Source organism: Cherax quadricarinatus, chromosome 17 (genome assembly GCF_038502225.1).
Source record: "Cherax quadricarinatus isolate ZL_2023a chromosome 17, ASM3850222v1, whole genome shotgun sequence".
NCBI classification, from domain to species: domain Eukaryota; kingdom Metazoa; phylum Arthropoda; class Malacostraca; order Decapoda; family Parastacidae; genus Cherax; species Cherax quadricarinatus.
The window spans coordinates 18,244,229-18,257,859 of record NC_091308.1 but is presented as its reverse complement, the minus strand read 5'-3'; the positions used below and the strand labels follow the sequence as shown (position 1 = coordinate 18,257,859).

The 13,631-nt window shown below is 36.6% G+C and overlaps 1 protein-coding gene across 7 annotated transcripts in view; it reads left to right on the top strand.

Moving 5' to 3' along the window:
• Positions 1–13,631, top strand: part of Pka-R1 (protein kinase, cAMP-dependent, regulatory subunit type 1) — a 356,477-nt gene that overhangs the window by 271,655 nt on the left and 71,191 nt on the right. For all 7 annotated transcript variants that reach the window (XM_070085818.1, XM_053773397.2, XM_053773400.2 and 4 more), the window contains 2 exons: positions 10,850–11,005; positions 11,468–11,668. In XM_070085818.1, coding sequence (XP_069941919.1) covers positions 10,850–11,005; positions 11,468–11,668 — 357 coding nt within the window. The remainder of the gene's footprint in view (positions 1–10,849; positions 11,006–11,467; positions 11,669–13,631) is intronic.

The following is a 13,631-nucleotide window of genomic DNA, read 5'->3' as shown; positions in this document are numbered from 1 at the left end:
AACACTATGTTTAATGAGGACAAACTTCAGTTAATCTATTCTAAGAATTGCAGAAAACTGGGACAAAGTACTGTATAAAATAAACTAACTACTCACTAGAGTAGAAGAGGAATGTTAGAGACTTGGGGATGTTAATGCTAGTTAAAGCTTCTCGGTTGTAAGGAGAAAAGTATGCTGGATAACTATTGTGGAAAATTGCATTTATCTGAATGTAACTAATTATGTACATAACAGTAAATGATAACAAAGATAATTATTATTTATCAATGTTACATAGACAAGTAGGAATTTGGGACACCTAGGTCGCAAAAAATGTCCCCCTTCGATACCTACCACTGTCATAACCACAAGTTGCTCTGGACCTATTAATTAAATGAAATATACATACACCAGGAATACTGGTAAATATATAAATTTTGTGGACTGTATATTAAAAATAATAAATGGTTATATATATACACAATTACATAACAGAAGGAAAATATATCTTAATATCACTCACCAATTTGACTGGAGATTAAGGTGTATCATACTCAGAAAACCCCCCTGTCTACATTCATGATAATAATACTGGCCAGAACTATAAACATAATATAGACATGACTTAGCTGGGGTTCCTGGAGTTGTCTTGTCCAGTCGCCTGATTCTCAAATTATGCAGGAATGCACATCCAACAATTTCGCCTCCTATTTGAGAGGTGTAAAGCCAATTTTAACCTCTAGAGCACGAAAATTCTTCACATTATTAATTAACGTCTTACTCCATTCAAGCAAAATGGCGACTGACTCCCCCAGCCGCAGGTTTCCCATTTTCGATATCATACTTCTTTTAAAAATACAATGTAGGGCATCTATTTACCTATAAATTACCGTATTTCCGGAAAATATATACAGTATTTTCCACACTGCGGCCGGCTGGAGTTCGTTGTTAAACAACTCAAATTGCTCATTTGACAATGGTGGAGGACCTGGGTACATATAGGATCTGGCATCCACACGGCGACATATTACACAAGATGTAATCACCCTTTTTACACTTTGCCGTCCTTGTGGAATCCAGAAAGTTTCCCTAATATAATTTAAGGTATCTTGTACCCCACCATGCATTACATTTTTATGGGCATTTAGAACAATTAAATTTGTTTGATGATGAGTTTTGGGCAGTAAGATAGGGTGTTTAGCATAATCACCCAATTCAGCATTTTGCAACCTACCTCTGCACCTAATTACATTGTTCTCTAAATACAGCCCCAATTTCTCTATTATGGAACCTTTCACAATTTTTCTTTCCATCAATTTAATCTCACTTCCATAGATTTCCTCCTGTACCCTCTTTATCCAATATTCAAGAGGATGTGAAAACTTAAATGAAATATTCATCTTGTTTAGAAATTTAAACACCGACTTAGTTACATTGATTAGTTTGGGTAAAGAAGAATACCTATTTATATCAATGGCTAAGGGAGGACAAACTATTGGAGCGGTGGTCACAGTAATTTCAACAGGAGCAATATACGCCTTTTGTACAGGCCAATTAGCTTTATTTACCAACCAGCTCGGTCCTTTAAACCATGATACAGCATTTACAAATTTAGAATAAGGTAAACCTCGAGACAAGAAATCAGCTGGATTCTCCTCACCAGGTATATGATTAAATGTTAACATATGCTGACCCAAACTATTATACTTCTCTTGCATCTGATTAATTTCAGCGACTCTGTTTTGTACATACACAGTTTTACTGTTTCCATTACGAATCCACTGTAAGGATACCTCATTATCAGACCAAATTACAGTGTCGCTAATATTTATCTCCTGCAACTTATTTCTTATATAATAAGCTAATTTGACACCTACATAAATGGCTGTTAATTCCAACTGAGGTAAGGTATGTGATTTAACCCTTTGAGGGTCGACAGGCCCTCTCCGAAACTCGTTCTCAGGGTCGGCCAAATTTAAAAAAAAAAAAAAATTATTTTCTCTTATGAAAAGATAGAGAATATTTTCCCGATCATAACGACACCAAAAGTTTGAAATTTGATAGAAAACTTACGGAATTATGCTCTCGCAAAGTTAGCGGTCTCGGCGATGTTTACGGATCGGCGATTTTGCCCACTTTGAGCCCCATTTTCGGCCAATTTCACTGTACTAGTCGACAAAAAACATGAATATTTCGCTAGATCTCCATTTTTTCTATCGAATGGGTGCAAGAAACCACCCATTTATAAATTCAACTATCCAGTACAGTGGTCAGAATTTAGCAATTTTGCCAATTTCACACAAATTTCAAAAGATGCCAATTTCGGAATAGGGTCCAGAATAAACAAGAAAGACATTCCTGGCACTAAAATGACATTTCCTCTAGTCATTAGTCACGTCTCAAGGCCCCTCTTATATTCTTTTGCTTTCCACTTTGAATTTTTATTCTCACAAAAAATATAAGATTTACTGTTATGCAGACTACTGCATTAGTGTAAAAAATGGTATAAATATTATTGGTGCACTTGTGAAAGAATATTAGACTCACCAGTTGACGTGTATTGCACGCTTGGCACGATTTGTTTACTTTTGAAGTTTGGTAAAAATCGAACATTTCTGCTACTTTGAGCTCAATTTCAAGGCACCTTTCATTGTAAAACCAGTCAAAATCATCTCAATTTCAGTAATATGTCTTCCATTCTATAAAATGAGACCAAGAAAACTAGAATACAACAATAAATACCATACGAAAATACACTGCAAAGTCGCTGATTTATTAAAAAAAAATGGAAAAAGTTTTTTTTTTCTCATTATGCACCGTTTGCTGCAGGATTTTTTTTAGACTGTGCACACTGACCACATAGACCCATTCTTTCATATGAAGGCCTACCAGCTTTCTCCCACTAGATTTGAGGTCGCTAGAATTTATGAGTACTAGTACGTCAAAAACCCCTACGCGTAAGACGTACTAGTACGACGAAAACCCTCAAAGGGTTAATTGGAGACACTTTAGCCTTAGACATAACAAGAGAAATAACATTATTACATCGAAGATAAGCAACTGCTCCATATGCCAATTTTGAAGCATCACAAAAAATGTGGAGTACATTTTTCCCATTTAGATTGGCCACCTGGCGTGGGAACTCCAACATTGGAATTTTTTCATGATTGCCAATTAATTCATCCCACCAGTTAATGAATTCCTCAGGTAGAATTTCATCCCAAGCACATTTAAGTTTCCATGCTTCCTGAATTAATACTTTACCTCTTATAGTAAGGGGTGACACTAAACCTAGTGGATCAAAACATTTGGAAACTTCAGCAAGCAAAACTCTCTTAGTTAATTTATTGGGCATACTGTAATTATTAGGTTTTAACATTAACAAATCTCTCTCAGTATCCCAATTTAAACCCAATAAATTACTACATTTTGGCACTTCATCTCCAGGGTAATCTTTACTTATTTTGTCCTTCAATTTGGACGAATTACTATTCCATTCTCTCAGAGGCATATTTGCACTTTGCATTATTTTATTAGCCTCTCCATAAGTCATTAACAGTTCCTCTTCAGTTGACGTCACACCCAGGAAATTGTCCACATAAAATTGTTTGCTCATTACTTTACTCAATGGACTTCCCGTACACTTAAGGTGTGAATTTATCGTCGCTTGAAGTAGGAACGGACTGGATGTAGCACCAAATAATACGCTCCTAAAGCGAAAGGTTTTCAGAGGGCTAAGTGGGTCAATAGGATTCTCAGGCCATAAGAAGCAGGTACAATCCTGGTCAGTCTCTTGTAAACCCACTCTTAGGAAAGCTTTACTTATGTCAGCTGTAAAGGCATAATTATTTACTCTGAAATTTAATAAGATATCTCCTAATTTTTCCGTCAACGATGGACCTGTCATCAAATAGTCATTTAAACTAGGTGAATTAGACACATGTGCAACTCTTGGGTATCTTTATTGAGGAAACATTTCACCACACAATGGCTTCATCAGTCCAGGAGAAACTTGAAGAACAGGAGGAGAATGAGGTAATCAGTCCCTCAACCTTGAGTCGATGTGTTCAGTCCATCAATCTTGAATAGATTGATGGACTGAACACATCGACTCAAGGTTGAGGGACTGATTACCTCATTCTCCTCCTGTTCTTCAAGTTTCTCCTACGTTTGGACTGATGAAGCCATTGTGTGGCGAAACGTTTCCTCAATAAAGATACCCAAGAGTTGCACATGTGTCTAATTTATCAACATGTCGGTTCTCTGAACCATTCATCTACAAATTTAAACTAGGTACATTTTTGTTACTCCTGGCACTTCAATTAAACACAGTCCTCAAAGGAGTGATCTTAGAATCCTTCTTCACTCCGTGATGTGGCAAATAGTGACCATAAATTTTGGCTTGCTCAGGAGGTACCTCTTCTATAAATTTATTAATTAACTGCTCAGCAATTATATCATTATAGGCAGTTAACAATTCTGGTGTCTTACTCAGTTCGCGGAGCTGAGCCTTTAATTGTCCATATGCCATTCTGTAATTAGTGGGCAATTCTGGATGGTTCAGTCTCCACGGAAGTCGTACCCAGTATTGTCCAGATTCAAATTTTACATCTTTCAGGTACTGCTCCTGAGTAAAAGAATCGTCTGGACTTTCTTCATTTACGTTTATTCCAATGCTGTCTAATTCCCACAATTTATGCACTGGCTCAACACCATCCTCTATGGAAGAATTGTACTGGGGTACGACTTCATGAGTAAGACACACAGTTATGGTATTTATAGGTTCCTCTAGTCATGAATTATTATTACGAGGAATCCTGCCATACATTACATGGCCTCCAGCAGTCTTCAAAAGGGTGACACCACATTTCTTTACCATACCCTTTACAAAGGAGGCATAATAGTCACTACCTATGAAAATATTTATTGAGCCTACAGAATCATGACTTTCACCAGAAGGTGCTAAATTTACATTATGTGAAAGTCTTTCTGTAGCTTTACTAAGCCCTACTGTAGATATTTTCTCTGGAAGTCTATCTACAATTACTGCATTAACACGTTTTTTCTCATTGCCCAACCTGACAGTTACATAAACAGTGTCATACAATTGAGCCCTTTTATCCGAGAGAAAACCAGATAATTTTAAAGATGTGGGATCTCCCATCTGTACTTTCATACCATCAAGACATTTACGTTTAATGAAAGTACGTTGGGATCCCTGGTCTAATAATGCAGTTACATTTTTTGATTTATGCCTTTTATCATCAACTTTTACCTGTAACACAGGTAAGGCTACTTCAGCAAAACCATCATTATTAATATTAGCAGCAATTTTTACATTAGCCACTGTTGTGTCAGGATTGTCAACATTATCATTATTATCAACATTATCATATAGACCTTTACACATGGCTATATGGTGTCTTCCTTTGTGACATTGATAACAGAAGTTTAATTTGGCATAACAATCCTTTACATTGTGATTACCCAAACGCCTGATACATCTGTCAAGTTCCTCCAATCTTTCAACTTTATCATTCCATGAATTGTATGCATTGCAGAAGAGACAATCTCTCTTTTCTCTGACTGGTTTCTTATTAACTGGGCTACTCTTAGGAGGGTACTTATTCTTCTTACCTTGTGGAGAATCATTATTTCTGATTCTTGCTACTTGATATGCACCTATGCAACTATTTTTAGGAAATGAATTTTGATTATTACCATTGGGATAATTTTTCCCTTTGTGAAACTTGACAGATACCTCAGAGTTATTATGTGTTGCATCTTTAAAATGAGTTAGTTGGCTGGTCTGCAACTGCACAATTAATTCTTGTAGACCTAGTCTTATTTCCTCCAGACCAAAATAACTCTTGTGATACTTGTTCGAGAGTCATTCAAGTGTTTTACAGCTGAATTTATTCTGTACTATGGCACTCAATAACCAGTCTGATTCCTTCAGATTATATTTATTACTTAAAGTTTTGAGAGTGCTCTCCAGTTTAACTCTAAACTGCTGTAAACCTTTGTAAGTGTGATCTGGAGATTTTAAATTAACAATGATATTCACTAGATCCAACCTACTTTGTTCTATATTACCATAAGTGACTTTCAACAAGTCAACTGCTTCCTTGTAAGTCATCTACATTGGGAAAGGCTTGTATGAGTATGTGAGCATCTCTTACCTGTCCTTTGAGGTAAAATAATTTAGTTACACAGGATTAGATACAGGCAAACATAGTTCTGGGAGTTTTGGCAAAGACATATTATTTGTTGGAGCAGACTGATTAACTGTCTGGTTTACACATTTTAATTTATTCAAGGCCTGACTTTTACAAGAAAGAATCTTTTCCTCTAATTCATAATACTGATTAATCATGAGATCTACTTCAGTCTCATCTACACAGTTTACTAACAAATCTCCTTCATATTTATTGTAATATAATTTGCATGAATCATATCTATTACCTAAAGCATCTAAATACAATTTTAAATCAGTATTCACAGTTTCTTGATTCATTAATTCCAAGCATTTATTGTATGTTTTTGTTACATGCCTTGTTTTAGCTTGCATTGATGCTTTCTTTGCTCTATATTCCACATGTTTCTCTTCTACATTAATTTCCTCATTTTCAGCCATGATGCAATGTATTAAATTCAACTTTATTAATAACACTGATTACAACTTACAACACTGATACAACTTACCTCTGAATAAATCCTAGCTACTTGAGCTTAGCAATTACATATAAAAAAATATATAATTTTAAAGTGCATTAATACAAACCTTTAGCCAGCCTTGGCTTATCAAAATTAATATTATACAAATTAATAAATCCTTGCCAGAATTTGGCATAGCAAAATTAATATTATACACATTAATATTAGTTACACTTGGCTTATCAATTACACATACACTGATATAAATTTTGGCCAGAATTATCTTATCAAATTAATATTATACAAATACATTAATATAAATCCTAGCCACTTTGGCTTTGCAAAATTAATATACACATTAATATAATTAGCTACACTTGGCTTATCAATTACACATACACTGATATAAATCTTGGCAGAATTATCTTATCAAATTAATATTATACAAATACATTAATATAAATCCTAGCCACTTTGGCTTTGCAAAATTAATATACACATTAATATAATTAGCTACACTTGGCTTATCAATTACTCATACACTTATACACATTAATATATTCTTTACCCACACTTGACTTATCCAAATTAATATTGTAATAATTATAATCCACTACACATTAAGTAAATTTGTGAATTTAACATCCACCTCCTTCTGTCATTTCACATATAATTATTAAGTAATTAACTAATTAATGACTTCACTAACTACCTCCGGTTCAAGAAGGACCAACGGGCAAATTAAATGTGGAAAATTGCATTTATCTGGATGTAACTAATTATGTAGATAACAGTAAATGATAAAGATAATTATTTATCAATGTTACATAGACATGTAGGAATTTGGGACACCTAGGTCACAAAAAATGTCCCCCTTCGATACCTACCACTGTCATAACCACAAGTTGCTCTGGACCTATTAATTAAATGAAATATACATACACCAGGAATACCGGTAAATATATAAATTTTGTGGACTGTATATTAAAAATAATAAATGGTTATATATATACACAAGTACATAACAGAAGGAAAATATATCTTAATATCACTCACCAATTTGACTGGAGATTAAGGTGTATCATACTCAGAAAACCCCCGTCTACATTCATGATAATAATACTGGCCAGAACTATAAACATAATATAGACATGACTTAGCTGGGGTTCCTGGAGTTGTCTTGTCCAGTCGCCTGATTCTCAAATTATGCAGGAATGCACATCCAACAATTTCGCCTCCTATTTGAGAGGTGTCAACCCAATTTTAACCTCTAGAGCACGAAAATCCTTCACATTATTAATTAACGTCTTACTCTATTCAAACAAAATGGCGACTGACTCCCCCAGCCACAGGTTTCCCATTTTCGATATCATACTTCTTTTAAAAATACAATATAGGGCATCTATTTACCTATAAATTACCGTATTTCCGGAAAATATATACAGTATTTTCCACAACTATGATCTTCAGGACAGGTGATGTCAAGCCAATAATGATATTCTTTAGAAATGTGCTTAAGTATCGGTGTTGGTTAGTACTGGCGAATTTTGATGGTATTTGTATCGGCCTAAAAGTGAGTGTTGGCATTGGCAAGAATTGCTCTGCATTTACATCTGTTTTAATGCTGGTTTGAAGAATATTCAGAGAACCTTTACGTAGATAAATTCAGTCAAGCACTTAAATTATGGGGAACATCTGAAGTCCTTTGATCTGTACTCCTTGGAATGTAGGCAGGGAGGATTGGTTCTAAATATGTACACACAAATTGCTTTATGAGAACAGAGGCTCATCAACCTATGCAATTCCTCCACTGAAAAGTAGAGGTGCAATGAACACAAGAAACTCGGCAAAAATAACAGAAAAAACAAACGAATTAAATTCCAATGATGTGTGCTCATTTCTCTGTTATTTGTCCACAGCTTTTTTCAGGGTAGGAGAGAGATCACAGCTGAAAATGTACAAAGATCCTTTACTGCTTACATAGCTAAAATAAGAAACATGTAAAGTACATGTACTAGGAATGCTTTAAAGTACAGAGGAGAGAGAGAGAGAGAGAGATTGATTTATTCATGAAATGGTATACTTGAGGGCCAGGTTCCAAATGAACACACTTGACATAATTTACTGGAGTGTGAGAAATGGAAGGAAATAAAAGGGTGCCATAGGGACACCATTAGAGAAAACTGTATTACCATGTTTGGAACAAGCTTATTCAACCTTTTACCATCAGATATCAGAAATATTGCTGGAAAAAAGGATAGAAATCTTCAAAGGAAACCAGTTTTTTTTTTTCCAGGATGCACTGGATCAGCCATGTTATGGCTATCTAGGCTGACTGCAGCCTGTCTGGTACATCAAGCTGTCACCCAGGAAACCTGCATGAGTAAAAATTTATGAGACCAATAAGTTGCACTTCTCTACCTTTTTATTTTAAAGGCATGTTGTATCATAATGTTGTTTGTTTATCGTGCTCATGAGATGCCATAACCAGTGAAAAATGAAAATGTTTATAGCTTATTGCTTAGTATTTACTAGCTAGGCTGGGTCATTGTAACCTATTATTGCATCAAACTAGGACATGGAATTGTTCTCCACTTTGAGGTACTGTATGTTGCTGTCTGGTGGGTGGTGGATTACCCTGGTAACCGGCAGGTACTAATAATAGGCTCGCTCATTGTCACTGTCAAGTGGGATAGATTGTGCATAATGGAAAAAAACATTGTGATCCCATTAACCCTTTTTAATTGTTTTAATTGTTTTGGCTTCCTGGTGATCAGTGCTCACAGAACTGATAACCATGTGACCAGAGACTGTGAGGGACTCTCACTTGGGTAATTGTGTAACAGGAAACCTTGGAAGTATCTTGCTGATAAATTGTCTTGTTCATGAGGATTTACCAAAGATGTACTATTTTTCTTGATGTACTTTTTACTAGGCGTAGAGTGTGTGTGTGTGTGTGTACTCACCTATTTGTACTCACCTATTTGTGGTTGCAGGGGTCGAGTCCTAGCTCCTGGCCCCGCCTCTTCACCGGTTGCTACTAGGCCCTCTCTCTCCCCGCTCCATGAGCTTTATCAAACCTCGTCTTAAAACTGTGTATGGTTCCTGCCTCCACTACGTCATTTTCTAGGCTATTCCACTGCCTTACAACTCTGTGTGTGTGTGTGTGTGTGTGTGTGTGTGTGTGTGTGTGTGTGTGTGTGTGTGTGTGTGTGTGTGTGTGTGTGTGTGTGTGTGTGTGTGTAGACACTGGTGGATAGGCTATAATTTCTAAAACCAAATGCAGATTTTCGGGTGAAGTCACTATGAAAGTGACTCTTTCTTCGTGAAGAGTAAGTAGCCCTGTTGGTTACCAAACAAATCTTTTAAATAGTACACTTTACGTTGAAAAAAAAAATGAGGAAAAATAGCTAAGTCCCCCATTATGGAATATGGGTATTATGTGGAGAATAAATTTAAATAATATGGAGAAGCAGCAAGGATGAAGGAGCACCACATTAAGGGCAAGCACACAAGGCCAGTGAAACCAGACAAGTTCCTCAAGTCATTGCCTGACCAGCTGGACTATGGTTCGTATGTCGGACTACGTGTGTCCAACAGCAGTAAGCTGGTTGAACAGACCTTGATCCTCCAGGAGGCCTGGTCTGGGACCAGGCCGCAGAAGCGTTGACCTCCCTCCCATTCTCCCCAGAAACGTCTTTCAGGTATACTTAAGGAAATGTCCTTTAGGACAAAAATACATAAGAAAATTTGTGGAACATTACTAGGGAAGAAACTGGTGCTGTAGACCTACAGTTAGGGAATTAAAGGAATTTATCTGTTAGGGAATTTCCAAGTGGTGTTAAATGCAAGAACTACACTAGGGAATCTTATGTCTTGATAAACCTTTGTTTTTAAGTTCTTGTGCAGTATATATCTTGTTTGATTGAGCTTATTTGTTCATTGGCAGGTCTCCAAGAAGTGTTTTATTGACCCACATCCATTTCACACTCTGCCTCCTTCCAAACGAAAGCTCCCCTTCCCCACTTGCCAGTCTCCCACTCCCACATCATAGCTTTCTTAAAACTAATTCTGTACACATTTTGCTACAGCTTGTTGATGTATGCCACATTCTCTTAGGTAAGTCTTCCAAGTAATTATCTTAGTATTTTGAGTATCAGATTAAGGAATGTGACAAGGGACACATTGCATTGAGTCTGACTGTTTGTTTCAGGAAGCGGTGCGTGAGTGTGAGAGGCGTGTGGTGACACCAGAGGATGCAGATGACTTGAGCCCCATGCCCACACACATAACCACCAGCAAGACCAGACGAGGGGCCATATCTGCAGAGCCCCTCTCAGAGGATGATGCCACCTCTTATGTTAAGAAGGTACAGTGTTGCTTCTCCATCCCCATGCTCATACCACTATGAAACCTTACTCCCATTACATTACATATATTATTATTATTATTATAAGTTTACCCACCCTCATATCCACATGCTTAACCCATCCTTATGCAACATGGTTTTACCCATTCTCGTACCTATGTGCTTACCCAGCTTTGTTCCCACTTGTGGTCTCATACTCACACTCCTACTTGACCCTATACCCACATGTTCACTCACCCTCGTGACCCCCCCCCTCCTCCTTCCCCACATACTTTCCAATGGTCATAGCATTTATTACCCCCATGTAAACCACTCCAATTACATGGCATTTTTATTTATCTTGAGCAATACAGTGTGATAATAAGTTGGACAAAGTTTCTCAGCTGATTTGCAACTGGTTCTGTTTGAAAATATGTTAATATTATAAAATCAGTTGTTTGGTAATTATGTCATTTATTTCAGGTGGTTCCCAAAGATTACAAAACCATGGCTGCCCTGCAGAAAGCTATTGGAAAAAATGTACTTTTTGCTCACTTGGACGAAAATGAGCGCTCCGATATTTTTGATGCCATGTTTCCAGTTAATGCCTTGCCTGGAGAGGTTATTATACAGCAGGGTGACGAGGGCGACAACTTCTATATTATGGACCAGGGAGAAGTTGAGGTAAGAGAACTCTTAAACTAACGATAAATTGAATTTGCCTAAATTTCTCAAATTAAGTGTATTTAGACATGCTAACCCTTAAGCAACTGTAATTTTGGTGGACAAGTTTTTGTATTATAGTAGAAACTCGTATTATACAGATTTTTTGGCATGTTTTGGTTATTACACTGTTGAAAAATTGCGGCATAAATTTATACAAGACTTCGTAAAATTAACTTAACACAGCTTAGTTTACGGGAAGGGACAAAAATTGAAGTGTTGCCCGTGGGATATTTCCCTAGCTCAGGCCGCCGCCTGGCTGTGGGCGAGACCACTGTCTCCACGGGGCTGCACCAGGCTTCAAGGCAGCAAAGGATTGCTTCACCTTGCTCCTTTGCGGTAATGCGTCAGGCGATTTCAAGTGTAAGCCCATGGTTATTTACCGCTCTAAGAATCCTCATGCTTTGAAATGTGTAGATAAAAATACCTTACCAGTAATTTGGAGGTCAGATCAGTCAGCATGGATAACAGGAAATATTTATTGACTGGTTTAACCCTTTCAGGGTCCAAGGCCAAAATCTGAAGTGGTGCCCCAGTGTCCAAGAATTTTCAAAAGAAATTTTTTTTATTTTTTCTTATGAAATGGTAGAGAATCTTTTTGTGAAGGTAATAAAACAAAAAGTACGAAATTTGATGGAAAATTGACGAAATTATGCTCTCGTGAATTTTGATGTGTCAGCGATATTTACGAATCGGCGATTTTGCCGACTTTGACTCCCATTTTAGGCCAATTACATTATTCCAGTCGACCAAATTCTTAGCTATTTCACTAGTATTATTTCTATTCTATCGATTGAGCACAAGAAATCGCCAAGTCAACCATTTCAACTACAAAATAAAGTGACCGGAAATTGGTAATTTGGCCAATTTAACACAAAGTTCAAAATATTCCAATTTCAAAATAGGGTCCAGAATAAACAATGTAGGTATTCCTGGCACTAAACTAACATTTCCTCTGTTCATTAGTTATGTTTTGAGGCTTTACAAATAAATTCCATTTTGAATTTTTATTCACATAATGAATTTTTATTCACACCAAAAAATAGAAGATTTACTGTTATGCAATATTGTAATAATTGTATAAATATCATCACCACATTTGTGAATGTATATTAGACCCACCAGCTGGTGTGTATAAGACGTGTGAGGTCGTTTGTTTACTCTTGAACATCGGCAAAAATTTAACATTTCCGCCACTTTGAGCTCAGTTTCAAGCCATTTCCAGTGCTAACACCAATCAAAGTTATCTCTATTTCTGTGATATGTCTTCCATTCTATCAAATGAGACCAAGAAATCACAAATACAACTATAAAAAACATACGAAAAAACACTGCAAAGTGGCTGTTTTAATCGAAAATCACGGTCTCAGTTTTTTTTCTCTCATTATACACAGTGTGCTGCAGGATTTGTTTTATGTGGTACACACATACCACATAGATGTATTCTCTCATATTTAGGCCCAAATTTACCACTCACAGTTTATCAGAGTGAGCTGAGCTCATGACGTAGATCTACGGTTTGGACCCTGAACGTAAAGCCGTAGATCTACGGGACGGACCCTGAAAGGGTTAAGCATCACTTTATTGCTGAAGTCAGGTTTTACCTGCACAACAAGAACCTTGCATTCAAGGCTCTCTTCATTCTTGGTAATTCCTGTACTCGTCCAGAAGCTTCCCTGAATGTTATCCCACATATAAAAGTTGTATTTTTACCTCCAGATACATCTTTAATGCAACCACTGGATTGGGGAGTTAAGTCATTGAAATGTAACTACACAAGAAAAGTGATAAAAAAACTAACTGCATCAGTGGACTCTAACTCCAACCTGGCAGTACCAAGCTTCTGGAATAATGTATAATGTACTTCAGAGTAAAAGAAGCCAGAGATCCATTACAGAATTTATGCACACTCCAATACAATCAT